The sequence below is a fragment of the Penicillium canescens genome, assembly GCF_028828765.1.
Source record: "Penicillium canescens strain IBT 15451 chromosome Unknown utg000006l_segment0_segment0, whole genome shotgun sequence".
In the NCBI taxonomy this organism is placed as follows: Eukaryota; Fungi; Ascomycota; class Eurotiomycetes; order Eurotiales; family Aspergillaceae; genus Penicillium; species Penicillium canescens.
In genome coordinates, this window is record NW_026703968.1 from 3,815,525 (window position 1) to 3,829,967 (window position 14,443).

The 14,443-nt window shown below is 51.6% G+C and overlaps 7 protein-coding genes across 7 annotated transcripts; 3 read left to right on the forward strand and 4 right to left on the reverse strand.

The window, feature by feature from the left end:
- Positions 1 to 561: 561 nt before the first annotated feature.
- On the reverse strand, positions 562 to 1,409 carry N7446_010276 (DNA-directed RNA polymerase core subunit RPB5; the record flags this gene model as incomplete). The annotated part of the gene is made up of 3 exons (XM_058519019.1): positions 562 to 1,087; positions 1,187 to 1,269; positions 1,317 to 1,409. The coding sequence occupies 3 exons, from the start codon at positions 1,407 to 1,409 to the stop codon at positions 562 to 564; spliced, it is 702 nt and encodes a 233-aa protein (XP_058369807.1).
- A 154-nt stretch (positions 1,410 to 1,563) lies between these two features.
- On the forward strand, positions 1,564 to 3,444 carry bfr1 (putative nuclear segregation protein (Bfr1)). The gene is made up of 3 exons (XM_058519020.1): positions 1,564 to 1,731; positions 1,875 to 3,041; positions 3,090 to 3,444. Exons 1-3 carry the CDS (start codon positions 1,621 to 1,623, stop codon positions 3,297 to 3,299), a joined length of 1,488 nt encoding a protein of 495 aa, XP_058369808.1. The 5' UTR covers positions 1,564 to 1,620; the 3' UTR covers positions 3,300 to 3,444.
- A 312-nt stretch (positions 3,445 to 3,756) lies between these two features.
- On the forward strand, positions 3,757 to 4,172 carry N7446_010278 (uncharacterized protein; the record flags this gene model as incomplete). The annotated part of the gene is made up of 2 exons (XM_058519021.1): positions 3,757 to 3,774; positions 3,843 to 4,172. 2 exons carry the CDS (start codon positions 3,757 to 3,759, stop codon positions 4,170 to 4,172), a joined length of 348 nt encoding a protein of 115 aa, XP_058369809.1.
- Positions 4,173 to 4,663: 491 nt separating this feature from the next.
- On the reverse strand, positions 4,664 to 5,266 carry N7446_010279 (uncharacterized protein; the record flags this gene model as incomplete). Its single annotated transcript, XM_058519022.1, has 1 exon — positions 4,664 to 5,266. The coding sequence occupies one exon, from the start codon at positions 5,264 to 5,266 to the stop codon at positions 4,664 to 4,666; it is 603 nt and encodes a 200-aa protein (XP_058369810.1).
- A 419-nt stretch (positions 5,267 to 5,685) lies between these two features.
- On the reverse strand, positions 5,686 to 9,048 carry N7446_010280 (glycoside hydrolase family 35 protein; the record flags this gene model as incomplete). Its single annotated transcript, XM_058519023.1, has 6 exons — positions 8,874 to 9,048; positions 8,739 to 8,815; positions 8,369 to 8,671; positions 7,793 to 8,309; positions 7,072 to 7,744; positions 5,686 to 7,016 (listed from the first exon to the last, which is right to left on the reverse strand). Exons 1-6 carry the CDS (start codon positions 9,006 to 9,008, stop codon positions 5,686 to 5,688), a joined length of 3,036 nt encoding a protein of 1,011 aa, XP_058369811.1. The 5' UTR covers positions 9,009 to 9,048.
- Positions 9,049 to 9,731: 683 nt separating this feature from the next.
- Positions 9,732 to 12,510, reverse strand: N7446_010281 (tRNA (cytosine-C5-)-methyltransferase; the record flags this gene model as incomplete). The annotated part of the gene is made up of 4 exons (XM_058519024.1): positions 9,732 to 10,017; positions 10,081 to 12,171; positions 12,235 to 12,431; positions 12,487 to 12,510. 4 exons carry the CDS (start codon positions 12,508 to 12,510, stop codon positions 9,732 to 9,734), a joined length of 2,598 nt encoding a protein of 865 aa, XP_058369812.1.
- An 839-nt stretch (positions 12,511 to 13,349) lies between these two features.
- On the forward strand, positions 13,350 to 13,640 carry N7446_010282 (uncharacterized protein; the record flags this gene model as incomplete). The annotated part of the gene is made up of 1 exon (XM_058519025.1): positions 13,350 to 13,640. The coding sequence occupies one exon, from the start codon at positions 13,350 to 13,352 to the stop codon at positions 13,638 to 13,640; it is 291 nt and encodes a 96-aa protein (XP_058369813.1).
- Between the last annotated feature and the right edge of the window lie 803 nt (positions 13,641 to 14,443).

Here is a 14,443-nt window from a genome sequence, read left to right on the forward strand (position 1 = left end):
AACCATTAACTATGTGAAACAGGTAACCCCTACCAACCGCAACCACCCAAAGCTAGAGAAACGTTGCGCGCCTGTACGCCATGCTGCCCATAATACAAGGAGGGATGGTGGACCGATCTTTTTTTCTGAGTATCGAGTATCTTTGTGTAGGCTGGGGCGTGAATTGGACCAAAAAAAAAGAAAAGAAAAAAGAAAAAGATAACAACTCCCTGGTGTCCACTTCTCTTGGTACTGTATCTCAATCCAGTGCTGCCCTTTTCTCTCGCAGTGGTATACCCCGGAGAAAAGCGAGTAGCAAGTATGGAGGGGTTTCAGATCGGTGGAAGTGGACCGGATGCGATATGTAGGAGGTAGCTCTAGAGGAACCCGAGCTCGGAAGTAGAACCGGGTTCCTCATCGCGTGAAACCCCCAGGAAAAAGAGGAAGGGGAAAGGAAAAAAGATAATAAAAAGAAGGGCCTGACATCGTTTCATATTGAAGCGGTGCAGCTGTGTATCATTTTTCCAATCCCATTTTTTACAGCCATTCCATTCTCATTTTCAATAATGAAAAAAGAAAGGCTTAGATGACCCAGCGGTAGCTGGCATACCGACCGGCAGTCTCACTCTTGCGAATAATCTTAACAACCTGACCACGGCGCAGACCAAGGTAGCGCGCGACAGGGTCGGACACCTGTATACGGGGCAACTGCGACTCCTTCAGACGGTAGCGCTCCAGCAGACGGGCCTTCTCCTCCGGGCTGAGGAGGACGTGCTTGGGGACCAGCTCGTGGCGGGTGATGTTGACCAGCAGATCCTGCTCTTGGAAGTGCTCGCAGATGCGGCCGGGGACTCCGCTCAGCAGGCGCACGGCGGATGGCGAGATCGGTGTCTGCGTGATGAAGATACCCGTGTGGAAGTTATTCTCGTCGACGAGGTGGTTGAAGGCGCGGACTTGCTTGGTTCCGACGCCTGAGGCGTCCGGGCAGAAATCAACGTAGATTGTGCCGCAGTCCGGTTGGGGGTTGGGGTTTGCTTTGCTTGGAAGTGGTGTGTACTTCATCTTCATGGTTTCCGTGGGACGGGCTTGGATTTTCATCTTGGTGCGGCTGTTATAGAAAGGGTTGTTAGCTTTCGTTTTTCAATTGGGTGCTTTGTCGTGCGTTCAGGTCTGTAGGTGTGAGGGTAGGCGCAGGGTTTTCGCATACTCAGGATAGCCCAGAGGGTCGGAATATTTTGAGCGGAATTCATTGAGATCGAGGGCCAGCTCGTCCTCAGATACTTCGTAGCCCTGCGATGGTTAGCATTGTCAAGGCATGGGAATCTGGCTGTGCCTACCCGGTCTGCAAGCAATTCATAGACTGTTTTAAAGGTGCGCCAGAGCCGGGTCATCTCTTGCTCGGCCTCGCCGGAGTGTGTTTCGCCATCCATGACTGCGGTGTACAAAGAAAGAGGTGAAAAACGGGCAGAGCTCCGAGGTGAGAAAGTGAAGTCGAAAAATCGGCGGGAACTTTCTGCCAACGACCTAAGCGGAGAAACCGACCGAACCAAATTAATTCCCCTTTTCTACTCCCCTTTTGGTGATTGAACACTTTCCTTCTTTTCTTCTTTCTTTTACTTTCATTCTCGTTTCATTTCGACAATGTCTGCTACTGAGGAGCCCCGGGTTAAGCCCACCAAGCCCGATGAGGCTGCCTACAAGGCCAGCCTGGCCGAGGCTGAGAAGGAGCACACTGCTGCTCAAGAGAAATTGGTATGACTTGTTTCTTTTCGTTTCTTTGGACTCCTATTCTCGCTTTGGATTGGAATTGAGAGCATTGCGATGATCTCGACCCACACCGTTATGCCGTTACGCCCGTTGATTGTATCCGCTACCCCTCTGACTGATATGCGCAGAACCAAATCAAGGCCAAATTGGACAACGCTCAGCCCAACAACAAGGACTCGCCCACCGCCAAGAGGCAGCAGGAACTCCGCGCCCAACTCTCATCCATTCGCCAGAAGCAATCCGGCTTCAAGTCGAGCCGCTCCAGCACCCAGGAGAAGATCAACGCTCTGGACTCGAACCTCAAGGCCCGCATTGGCGAGCAGAACAACTCCCGCGGCCGTCTTTCATTCAAGAGCGTCGATGAGATTGACCGTGAGATTGCCCGTCTCGAGAAGCAGGTCGACTCCGGTACTCTCCGTCTGGTCGACGAGCGCAAGGCCCTCAGCGATGTCTCGAACCTGCGCAAGCAGCGCAAGAGCTTCGCCGGTCTGGACGAGGCCCAGAAGGGCATTGACGAGCTGAAGGCCCAGATCGCTGAATTGCGCAAGACCCTGGACAACCCCGAGGCCAAGGCCCTGAGCGACAAGTATAACGAGATCCAGAAGGAGCTCGACACCATCAAGGCCGAGCAGGACAGCGTCTTCAAGAACCTTAACTCCCTGCGCGACGAGCGCACCAAGCTGCGCAACGACCAGCAGGAGAAGTACACTGCCATCCGCACCATTAAGGACACCTACTACAAGGCCCGCCGTGCCTACAAGGAGTACGAGGATGAGGCCTGGCGCGTGCGCCGTGAGCGCCAGAAGACTGAGCGCGAGGCCTTTGAGCGCGAGAAGCGCAAGAAGGTCGCTGATAAGAAGCTCGAGGAGGCTTCGCAGCCCGCCTACCACGATGAGATACTTACCGCCCAGGGTCTTATCCGTCACTTCGACCCTGCTTATGACTTTGCCGCTCTTGGTTTGGACGAGAAGAAGGATGCCGGAAGCAACTTCCGCGCTGGTGTTGGCCGGACTGTTGAGGCTGCTGAGATTAAGGGTATGAAGGTTGTGCGCAAAGACGACGAGGAGGACTACTTCGTTGGTACCGGTGGTAAGAAGGGTAAGAAGGGCGGCAAGAAGGGTGCTGCCCCTGCTGCTGAGAGCTCCAAGTTCAACATGAACGTTGGTATCATCGAGGAGTTCTCCAAGATCAAAATCGACCCTCCCATGAACCAGTCCGATGTCCCTGCTGTTGTGGAGAAGCTGGCCGCCAAGATCTCCGAGTGGAAGAAGAACCAGGCCAGCAAGACCGAGGAGGTAAGTTTCAGATCTTAACCGCTGACATCAAACGCTCACAAATTGTAGAACATCAAGAAGGCCAAGGAGGAGATCACCCGCCTCGAAGAGGAGGAGGCCAACATCTCCCAGTCCAACGGCCGGGCCACCGACGCTGCCAAGAAGCCCGCCCAAGAGAACGGTGCCCCGACAGCAGAGGCCGAGCTTACCCAGGAGCAGGATGGCGCAGCCGACGCCGCTGATGAGCTCAAGAAGGCCTCGATCGAGGAGAAGGCATAGAGAGGGAGTTCCCATATATGCGTCAACGTACAGTCTAGCGTTTGCCTAGCATTTTTCATTTTTGGCTCTTGCATATGCATTTTGTTTATAAATGGTTTCCAAAAAAGTCATAATCAATTTACCATGAAACAAGGCTAAAACAAAAATAAAACAAATAAACCTGATGCCTATACTTGGACCGGCAAGCCTGGAACTGACTAAGCGTGCCGACCCCCGGAACTGCGCCACTTCTCAACGTACTCTTCCTCTACTCTTCTCTCTCGAGTCACTCAAATCCCTCATAGCGCACACTCATTGCAGCATCCCACCTTGAATCCATATATATCCCACCATACAAACACACCCAACCATCCCGGGATCCATACACACATCTACACCCCAGATCAGACATACAGTACAGATCGGCGCTAAATATTCCTCCACCTCCATAACCGAAACTCCACACCCAACCCCAAAAATGTCCTACAACAAACCCGTACGTCGCAACCCCCGATCCCTCCCAAATATAGCCCGAGAGTACTAATTGATCGCTCTTTTATATAGACAAGTCCCCCGCCTTCCTACGCAGGACCCTACAACCACGCCTCTCCCCCACCGCAAGGTCCCAGCCCCGGCGCCGCGCAGGATTACTACGGCGGCGCCCAGACCCAGCCTCAGGCCTATTACCCGCAACAGCAGCAGGGCTACGGATACCCGCAGCAGCAACAGCAGGGGTATTATAATCAGGCGCAGCAGCCTATGTATTACCCGCCACAGCAGCAGGGGTACTATGCTAATGATCGGGGGAGCAGGTCTGGTGGTGGGGCTGGTGGGATTTGTGCGGGTATTATGGCTGCTTTGGCTTGTTGTTGCTGTTTGGATATTTTGTTCTAGGGTTGGGGTTGAGAGTTGGTTGTCTTGATATTGGTATTCCTATGGTGTGCATATACTCTTGCTCTTGCTTCCTTGGGATGCTTGGGATTGAGATTGAGCTTCCCTCCATCGAGGCTGGATTTGGTTTCTTTGATCGGGGTGTTTTATTGTTTCCTCGTATATATCCTTGGCTCTTTTGCTTTATTGGCGCAAGAACAGGATACGGTGTTTGGGTTTGGTGTTATTTTATCCTCAAGTGTACTATTCACTCTTTTTTTTTCTTTTCTCATGTCCTCTCTCTCTCTCTCTCTCTCTCTCTCTCTCAATTTTTCCTCTGTGGTGGTTGTTCCATGGTAGCGGATCTAGCATATCCGTTTGCGGTATATAGTAGTTATCAAGATCAACACCTACGAAGACATTTACATACAAACAGCTGTATATTATCTCGTCAAAACATTATATCCATCATCATAAACATTAGGGTATCGCAAATAAACCACTCATCCCCATACCTAAGACCTCCGACTATACTGACTTCCACCCCCATAAGCCAAAGGATCAACATGACTAACTCCCCTCCTCGACCTTCTTGCCGGCCGCGGCGAAATATCAGAAGGAACACTACTCTCCTCCTCCAAAACCTCAACGACATCCCCACCCCCAGAAGTAGAAGTAGCAAGTGATTCCTCAACAACAATCCGATCATGTCTCGACGAAGGCCGGCGCCGATAGCTATCCCGGAATGTCTCCCGCTCCTCCATAACCTCGATAGTATTATCGCTGTGCCGACGTCGAGATGGCCGCCGGCTCGCTCGTACATCGACGATCTCTTCTTCGTCCATTGATAATGACGACGAGACTGTTGGTGTGGGCCCGCTGCTTGCGCCTCGAGCGATCCCGCCTGGGTTCACTGCTAGGAAGAGGACGTACATTAGCAGGACGAAGCCTGCTACGCTGCCCAGCACGATTCCTACGACTGTTCCTGCTGCCGGGCTGTCGTGGAGGTGGCCGTAGGTTGAGGGGATGGAGATCGTTGTGTAGCGTTTTTGGTGGGAAGTTAGGAGGTGGGAAGTTAGGTCGTTTGGTTCGGTTGTGAGGGTTGAATTGGATGTCATTGCTTTGGTTTGTTTGGACTTGATGGGTTTGGGTTGTGCTCGAGGTAGGGGTTTAATTTGGAGGATTGCTTGTGTGAATCAGCTGAAAGATTGGTATTGTAGTTCGAGCGAGTGGATGAGTCGGTGTAAGCTGATGGGCGCTTAGAAGGGCCGATGCCATAAACGTGGGTAGTGGAGTTGGACAATATTGGCAGCTCAAGAATGAAGATGTTAATTGTAATTGCAAAGAAAAGAAAAGAATAATAAACAGGAAAGAAACAGAAATCGAAGGAGGTTGGGGGGTGGCTGGGATCTGCGGAGAAGTGGAGCGATCTACGATGTATACAATTCATCTCTCTTCATTTCACTTCATAACCTCAATTGTTGTATTTCTTGCAGTGGATACGCCTAAATTTACTTTAAATTTTCCCCATCACATCCTAATAAGCCCCCTTCCGCTTCGAATACTTCGGCTGCCCGGCCGCCTCAACCTCATCCAATGCCGTCGACACAGGAGTAGTATAAACCAACTCCAAACTCTCCACTTTAGCACCATCATCTTCCTGAGCCCACAAGCTCAAAGCAATATAGTTGCTCCCGCGATAGTTCAAAATTCCCTCGGGAACAGGGTAGCTAGTCTGAGGCCCAATATTGTTCACATACTTACCATACTGGTAGCCATTGACATAAAGCTGGGCACGATAAGCAGCAGGCGATGCCGTGCTATTTCCGAAATTGAAGTATAGGGGAACATCCCAGCCCTTCTCGATATCGAGATCGAAGCTCGTGCTGTAGAATTTGATTCCAGGCGCTGAGAGGCCGTCGAAGGGACTACCCGATTTCCAATCCTTGGTTGGTGCCGAAGGCTGATGGAAGCCCTGGCGTTCGGCGTAGAGACCGCCTTCATTGAGTGGACCGCGGACTTTGTCGATATAATCCTCGCCGCCAAGGTTGCCAGTCAATTTCCAGGTAATGGCGTCGGCGGATTGGCCGGAGAGATTGTAGTTGATTATACCGCGGGGGAGTTTCATTTCCTCTGAGCCGACGGTCCAGTCTTCGTTCAGGCCCATGTTGTCCACGACTATTGTGAACACGTAGGTCTTGCCCTTTGTTAGGGTTGGGAGGGTGTATGTTGCGTTGTGGTCGCTGTTGATGGAGATTCCGCCCCAGGACCCAATGTGTGTCTCGTTTAGCCAGACTGAGCTGCCGAATGCTAAGCCGCCTTGGGTGTGCACGAAGAAGGTCTTTTCATCACCCGTGGCGGTGAAGTGGCCTCGATAGATTAGGGTTCCGGTGTGGAAGCCGTAGTCGGACGAGTAAAGGGAGGTTGGGGTCTGGAGGGCGTGGACGTTGTTTTTGGTGCTGGCGTGGTCGGCAGCAACCCACTTAGAGTCATCGTATGTGTTTTGGATCTCGGGGAGGGTGTCAATGGCTTTCCACTTCAGACTCTTGAGTGTTGGGAGCTTGATCTTGGGTGCACTGTATGCGACGCTGCTAGACCAGATTCCGTTCTTGTCGACCTTGACTTGGGCCTTCTTGCCGTTGATAACTAGGTTCTTTGCGTTGGATGGCGCGCCGATCACCTCGATGGGTGTGGTGGCGTTGAAGTCGGCCGTGAGATGAAGGTCGCTGCCCTTCAGATAGGCAGTTCGCACAAGGTAGCCGGCCTTGACAATGACAGCTGAGGCGGCGGCATTTTGGGTGCTATAGCCAGGGCTAGTACCTGAGGCCGGAACCTGAGGGACCCAGTAATTGTAGGCAGAGTTACGGTCTGAGACATATTAGTATATTGTACAATGAATATCCAAGGAAGGGAAATTACTAACCAAGAAGCAAAACCTTCAAGTCGCCCACTTCGACAATACGACGAGTGGTGGAGACATCCCAGCCGATCACGACGGCCGTTCCAACCTGCTTGGTGGTGATACCCGACGAGGACCCCTCGACAACAGATGCCTTGGACGTGGAAGTGACTGCCAGCTCGTGGTGTTCACCAGGGCCGCCGTACAGTACAAGCACCTTGGATTTACCAACCTTGTTCCAGGTAAACACTTCAGCGGAAGAGTAGAGGATGTTGGTTCCCGCAACATCATAGTCAACAACATGGATCTTGGAATCACGACCACTGAGAGTCAAGCTTCCACCAAGCTGGGGAATTGTGACTGAGCCAGCGCTAGTAGAAACCTTGAGCTTGTAGTCAACTGAAGCTTGGCTTGAATAGTCATTGTGTCGGACCACGAAGAAGGAAGAAGCTGTGCTGTTACCACCGAGCAGGGGTGTCACGGCAATATCAGACGATGTAGTGTACGTGGAAGTAGTCAAGGCTCCTGGTGTCGCTAGCAAGTATGCCGGAGACGCCTTAGCAAAGTTTCCAATCAACTTAAGCTCACTGTACTTCTCGCGGGTGATATTTCGAGACTCGGTAATGGGAGAGCCATAATCATACGAAGTATAGCCACCTGGGTGACCAAGATTACCCCAGTTGGTACCACCAAAGATCTACAGATGTTAGTCCACGTTCAATGGCTGCAGGGGTTAGCAACATACCATGTACAGGTTCAGGAAAGCAACCCTGAAACTGAGGTTATTCTTATAGAACACTCTCTCAAACTCATGGTTCAAAAGAGCAGCACACTTCGTGAACCCAACCCCTCCCCAGGGATCAAACGCTCCACCTTGGAATTCAACCAGAGAGTAGGGAGTCGCAGGGCTTTGCTTCATGTGCGTTTGATACCACCCAGTGGGCAAGTTACCAGAGGGCCAAGTAGAAGGGTTGGCACAGTCAAAGCCGAGGGGGTAGCTATCATGACCGTAGATATCAACCGCTCCCTTGCCAGTGCTAGGTGCGTTGTGACCACCAGCCCAGGCATCATTGCTAATCAGTGGCACGACGACACCAGCATTGCGCGCTTGGTCCTCGACATACTGCATGTAGACTGCATCTGGGAAACCATTGTATCCACAACAGGCACCGCTGTACTCGTTTTCGGGCTGATACAGAATGATCGGACCGCCTTCTGTGATTTGGCCTTTGGCAATTGTTGCAGCGACATTGGCGATGTAGCTAGACAGAAGTTAGTCTCAATGTCATCTGTGAGCTCGGTACCATGGGCTATCACATACTTATCAGTTGACTTGAGGTAAGCCTCATCACTAGTTCGCAGCGTTCCATTCACACGCTGAAGCCAGCCTGGGAAACCGCCACCCGATGCTTCGGCATTGATATAGGGACCAGGACGAGCAAGGAGATAGATACCAGCCTCTTTGGCGGCATCAAAGAAAGGCTCTAGCGCAAAGATTCCCTCGGCGGTATATTGCCCGGGTTTGCCCTCCAGCAGATTCCAGTCAACATAGAAAGAAACACAGTTGAATCCTAAAGCCTTGACCTTTTGGAAGACATCAATCCACAAAGATGGAACAGGCAGACTATACAGAATATGAGTCAGTAAGGATCCCTTGACAAAACAATCCATTCATCGCATGTCTCACTTACCGGAATGGGTGGACTTCACCACTGAACAACATGATCCTCTCGCCATTGACGAAGATAGACTTCTCATCCCATGTCACCTACAAAACCCAATCAGCATGACAATCCACCCTCACGAAAGAATGGAGCCAGAAATACATATTTCTGAAGCAACGCCCGCTTAACAGGATCCGAATGCTCGGTGATCGTCAACCCATTCAATTGATGGCTGATAGCAGCACCAGCAGCCTGGACCGCCAAACAGGCAATGGCCCAAGTAGACGAGAGCTTCATAATTCCAGCCTCGACAATTCACAATTCACTCACAATTAACGCGGGGAAAGCAAAGTGTGAAGAGGAATCCTCAATCCAGGGGCAGACAGACATTCATATAGTAGTAGCCAGTCGGGACATCATTGACCGACACCAATAACCGGAATTTTTCGACCATGCCATATGCAAACAATTAACAATTGCTCTAGTACTGATCGGTACTGTTTTCCATAGCTCCGTGGTCCCTTTCGTCATTTGCAGGGGTCTTGAAATTGAGGGGTTGGATGCAGCGTTGCATAGTTGCATAGTGTGGAGAGAGACCAGCCTCACAAGGCAAGCGGAGCGATGATCCCTAAGCTTGTTGCACTGTAAAAGGCGGGCCACCGCCGCGATTTCTCCGTATATCGTATGGTTGGAGTTTTAGGCTGGGGCTGTGGTTGGTGAGGGTGAGATCTTGAAAGTTAACCTGTATACAGCCTCCGCTCCGCTCGGATCCCAATGGTCAATATCGCCATTTCGCCATTTCGCCATTCCTCCGTTAAACTCGGGAATGAAAGCTGCGGGGAAGGTGGAGGAATTTAACCGGCGCATTAATTATTGCTGCCGACGATTCTCCGGCATCTTACAACTGCAGATCCCTGGGATCAGGGAAAAAGCGAGGGAAATGAGAAAAGTGAGAAAATTCATGAGATTGGCTTTTTAGTACATTGCATGTATTCCGGGCTGCACGTAAACAAGGGTCCATTAGATGGTGGTATTGAAACGGTCCTCCTCGTCGCCGTCCTTGGTGTATGTCTCGCGTGTATCCATCTGTTCCTGTTCATCTTCTCCCAACTGGGCATTCTCGCTCTTCATGACTTCATCCTCTGCTCCAGCAGTGGGAGTGCTGTTGCCACCCTTCTTCTGGGTGGTGTTAATAAGAGGAGTGGAGTCGTTGAAAATACGCAGCAGCATGGCGCGGCGGTCTTCCTTGGGAAGCATGAGGTTCAGAGAATGGAGAGAGCGCCACAAGGGCAGAACCATCCGCTCACTGTAATCATATTAGTAAATGCGTAACTAGCCCCGGAAAAATAGAATGTTCCAAAAGACTTACGTGAGACCGTCTTCCTCGCCGGTTGGTTCAACGCGCAGGATACTGCATCCCATTTCGATGTCCTTCACGCGCTCACCAATCTCGCCAAGCTCCTTCCAAGCATCATCGTTGACCTTGGGGAACATTTCCACAAGAAGGTGACGCAGAGTCTCCTTCTTGGTCAGAGTGACGGTGCGCTCCGGGCCCAACCAAGGCTCGGCGATCTTGAGACCATCCGTTTGCATACGCCACCTGCAGACGTTCTCACGCTGTGCGTCCTGCTTAACGAACATCTTCACACCGCAGTGGACAAACTTCATGCCCTGGCCTTCGTTGGAGACGAGAATATCCCGAGCCAACGCGCTGGTGTAATAGACGGTCCGGGTGGGAAGACCCTCGGCATTGCGGACCATGAAACGGTCACGGGGGAAACGCTCGGAAAGCTTGTAGAACTCGTAGACAGGAACAAGCTCTTCGTGGTTGGGGTCAAGGTACTTGAAAGGCTCCTCTTGGCGAGGTCCCTTCTTCTTCAACTGCTCAGGAGCAGCGGATGTGGGTGTGCTATCGCCAGCATCGGGGATACCAGTTCCCACTGAGGGCGCAGGACGGTGAACTGGACGGTCACCGATGAGGACCTCACTGCCATCATCGAGCTTGGTGCGCTTGGCAGGAACTTCCTCTTCAAGATCACCCGCATCTCGCTTGGGGAGAGAGCCAGTAGTAGACTCGTCAAGGGTAGCGGAATAAGGAAGTTGGTGAGTGGCCTCGGCAACGCTGGCATTTTTTGCGGCCTCCTCCTGAGCCTCCGGGTCGGGAGCGACGAGGTCATCCAGGGTATCGAGCTTCTCCAGCGGCTTTCCATCATCTCCCTTCTTAGAATCGAGCTCAGCGGCGAGAGCGGCAACAGAAGCCTTGGGGATGGCGTTGGTGTTCTCCGGCTTGGCGCGAATCTCAGAAGTCTTCTCGAGAACGGTAATGAAGAAACCACCAGTGTCCTGCTGGTGAGGGTAGACACGCATGCAACGGTCGAGAGGCAGATCAGCACCCTCACCAGTTGGAGCGAACATGCCCTCAGCGAGTCTGGCAAGACCGTTGACGCCTTCTTGGTCACGGTGCTCCTCGACGTCCTTCCAGCTCTTCCACAGACGGCCCTCACGGTCCATCACTTTCCAGTTTCGCAAGCCAGGAGCTCTCTTGAGGCCGGGTAGTTCGGCGCTGCAATCGATGATCTTGACATTGGCGGCACCACCGCAGCGCTCAATGGCACTGGCGACAACAGCCTCGTTCTCAACGGGGTTCAGACTGCAAGTGGAGTAGACGACACGTCCACCCACCTTCAGCATCTGCAGAGCGCGGACCAAAATGCGGGCCTGGATAGAGTAGAGTCCCAAAGCATTGCCAGGGATCCATTCCTTCCAGACACCGTAATTCTTACGAGCGGTACCATCACCGGAGCAAGGGACATCTGCCAAAATGCGGTCAAACTTCAAATATCTGTTCTGGGTCTTTCCCTCGGCATTGGTCGTAGGAGGCAGCTTAATGGAGGGGAACATGGTAGCGTCGTGGTTCGTAACAATCAGGTTAGGCGAGCTCAAGCGCTTCATCTGGTGAATCAGCATGTGAGCGCGCTTGTAGTCGCTATCGTTCGCAATCAACAAGCCAGTGCTGCGGCCATCATCGTTCAGTCCTTCGGGGCCGAGGGGTTCGGGTCCAACATCGCCCTTCTTGACCTGCTCGGCAACCTGCGCAACGGACTCTTCCTCGCCTGCATGAAGCAGCTCCATAAGCTGCGCAGACTTACTGCCCGGTGCGGCGCACATGTCCAGCACGGTCATTCCAGGTCTAGCATCTATGAGGAGAGGAGGAATCATGCTGACAATTTCCTGACGACTGATGTTTCCGACGTCGGTCTCGGCGACAAGGAACTTCTGGAACGAGGCGAAAGGAGGGAATCGTCGAATGATGTTCTTGGGAGTGGTCATGGACCAGGCGAGCTGGTCCGGGTACCACGAGACTGGGGTGGGAGGCTCAACGAATTGGTCCTCATACTTAATAGAGGTGATCTCGGGAATGTGGTGGTCAATGAGACGTTGCTGAACAGCCAATGCGTGTCTGTATATTGTGCGTTAGTCAGTATTGCTTGGTCCCCGCGAGGCGCAAGTCGTGATAGCCTACCCTCGAGAACCTGTGAAACGGAAGCTGTTTGGGAGATCCTTCTTCATGGTAGCCCAGAAGATCTCTCTCTCCTCCTCTGGGAGGAATTCAGGCTCATTGTAATAGCGCTCGAACTTCTCGTTTTCTCTGCTGATATCCTGCCAAATAGAGCGCGTGCGGCCACTGCCACCACCGCCGCCCCCGCGACCTCTACCGGACTGTATGAAAGATGGTCAGTCGAGCCTCTCAATTGACATATAGGTTGAAACATACCTTCTTGCCTCCTCTTTTGCCCATTGTTCAAGTGTGATGGGATTTGAGACGTTTGCTCCGACCGAAATTGCTGTCAAAAAATCTCCCGTTATCATGCTTAGTCATTGCCGAACCGGGGCGATCTGGAGCCGGATAAAGTTCGAGACGTTGACTTATGCTGCTTTGCATTTTTGGCCAACATGTTTGCCCTGCGCCTTGGGCCTTGGGTTTTAGGTCTTGGTTAGTCTCCAGGTCTACATATCAAATATATATCAATATCGAAGCTTCTCTCCTCGCCTTGCCGGTACATTGGAGTCTCTTGACTGTGGACGGCTGACAGAGTACTGCTGCTGAACCGCTGTGCACCTCTGGAAATAGGCAAGAAGAAGTGAAGAAGGAGACCCCGGCTGCAATACCAATTCACGAATATTACAATTGACTTGATGCCATGGCTTCCGTGTGGATACTGATGGTACCTGGTGAGTGGCAGTGTATACGGCACAGTCGGAACAGGACTCGGACATGCACTTCAGGAAACTTCGCGAGGTACTGCTGGACCACGGGGTCGAGTCTGTTGGCGAGGTTTTCGTACAGCATTCTCAGGGCGGTTTGTAGTCCAGGCAAGTGAGGGTTTGTTGCCTCCTCACACAGCATCCAGTTGAACCCGATGTTACGCCATTAACATTTCCGCGAGCCACCTATGGACCTAGAATCTGTATCTTCTCACGTTTTCGATGCGTAGAAGGAAGTCAGCCACACTCTCGGTGTCGTCATCGACTGTGCGCTTCCAGGGCTCCAGACATTGCAGCACAGCGACTCTGTCGAATGGTTCGACGAACTGAACGGTCTCTTCGCCGTTGCCAAAGAGGGCCCAGACTCTGTGCATGCTCCTTACTTGCGCGAATGCAAACGCTTTGCAGGGTGATGATGCACTCTGTGATGTCGGAAAACATAGCCCATGCCGTGTCCCTGTCAACATTGAGAATTCTGCGGAATCGGAGAAAAGGACGAAGGGGATTGGAGCTGAGAGAAACCTTCTTCTTCTTCAGGGAGATGACTGTCTGCTGGTCAAGAAGATTGCTAATCAGATTCTCCCCATCTTCTTCACTGAACTGTTCCTCGCAATTGATGTGAACGGTGAAAAATTGCGGACGATAAAACGGGGAGAAGCTTAATGGAGCTTCGGGGTGAAGGTCTCGGCTGCGGGGGAAGGTACGGGGAAAGAAAGGAGAAAATCTTAACGAGCTGAGGCCAGGCAACACAGAGCATTGAGCTGCAAGCTTAACGGACTACGAGTGAACCCTTTAGCGATCTTTATCACAAACTACGCACCGTTCAAGTAATGTCAAACGCCTGTTCGAAATAGATAATTAACGAGACGCTTTAGTGACACAGCTTCTATTCACAACTCCACGTCTATGAAGTACACTGCTTTAACAATACCTCTAATAACACGCGCTAAAGAACGAGCCAGGGTACCAAACTTCCCTTAAAGAAAACGGATTCATATAGACAGTCATCAAAAGATCAAAGGCGGCCGAAATAAGCCAATATGATTCTACATATCATGCATAAGTTCGAGTCATGTAGGCTCAAGCAAGACGAGTTCCCCGGCATGCATTCTCTGCTATGATAGGGACTTGCGAGCAGATTGGTAGGCTTGAGTAGTGTATCCAGGCACGGCTAACCGGACAATGATAGGTATATGATGAATAGAAGTAGACGGTTAGGAGATGGGATTGGAAACGCAATGCTTGGTATTGTAGGCAGTAAAAACATATACGATTACAACTACACTACAGCTACACAGCTACACAGCTACATCAACTCACAGCTACACTAAGCCCAAAAGTAGAACAAACAAAGGAGATAATTGGTGCGTTTGCTGCCTCGGCAACAAACTATATAGTCTACTATGGCAAACCATTAATTGCTATTTCACACACAGAATTTGGGATCTAACAGCCCAAGGCAATGA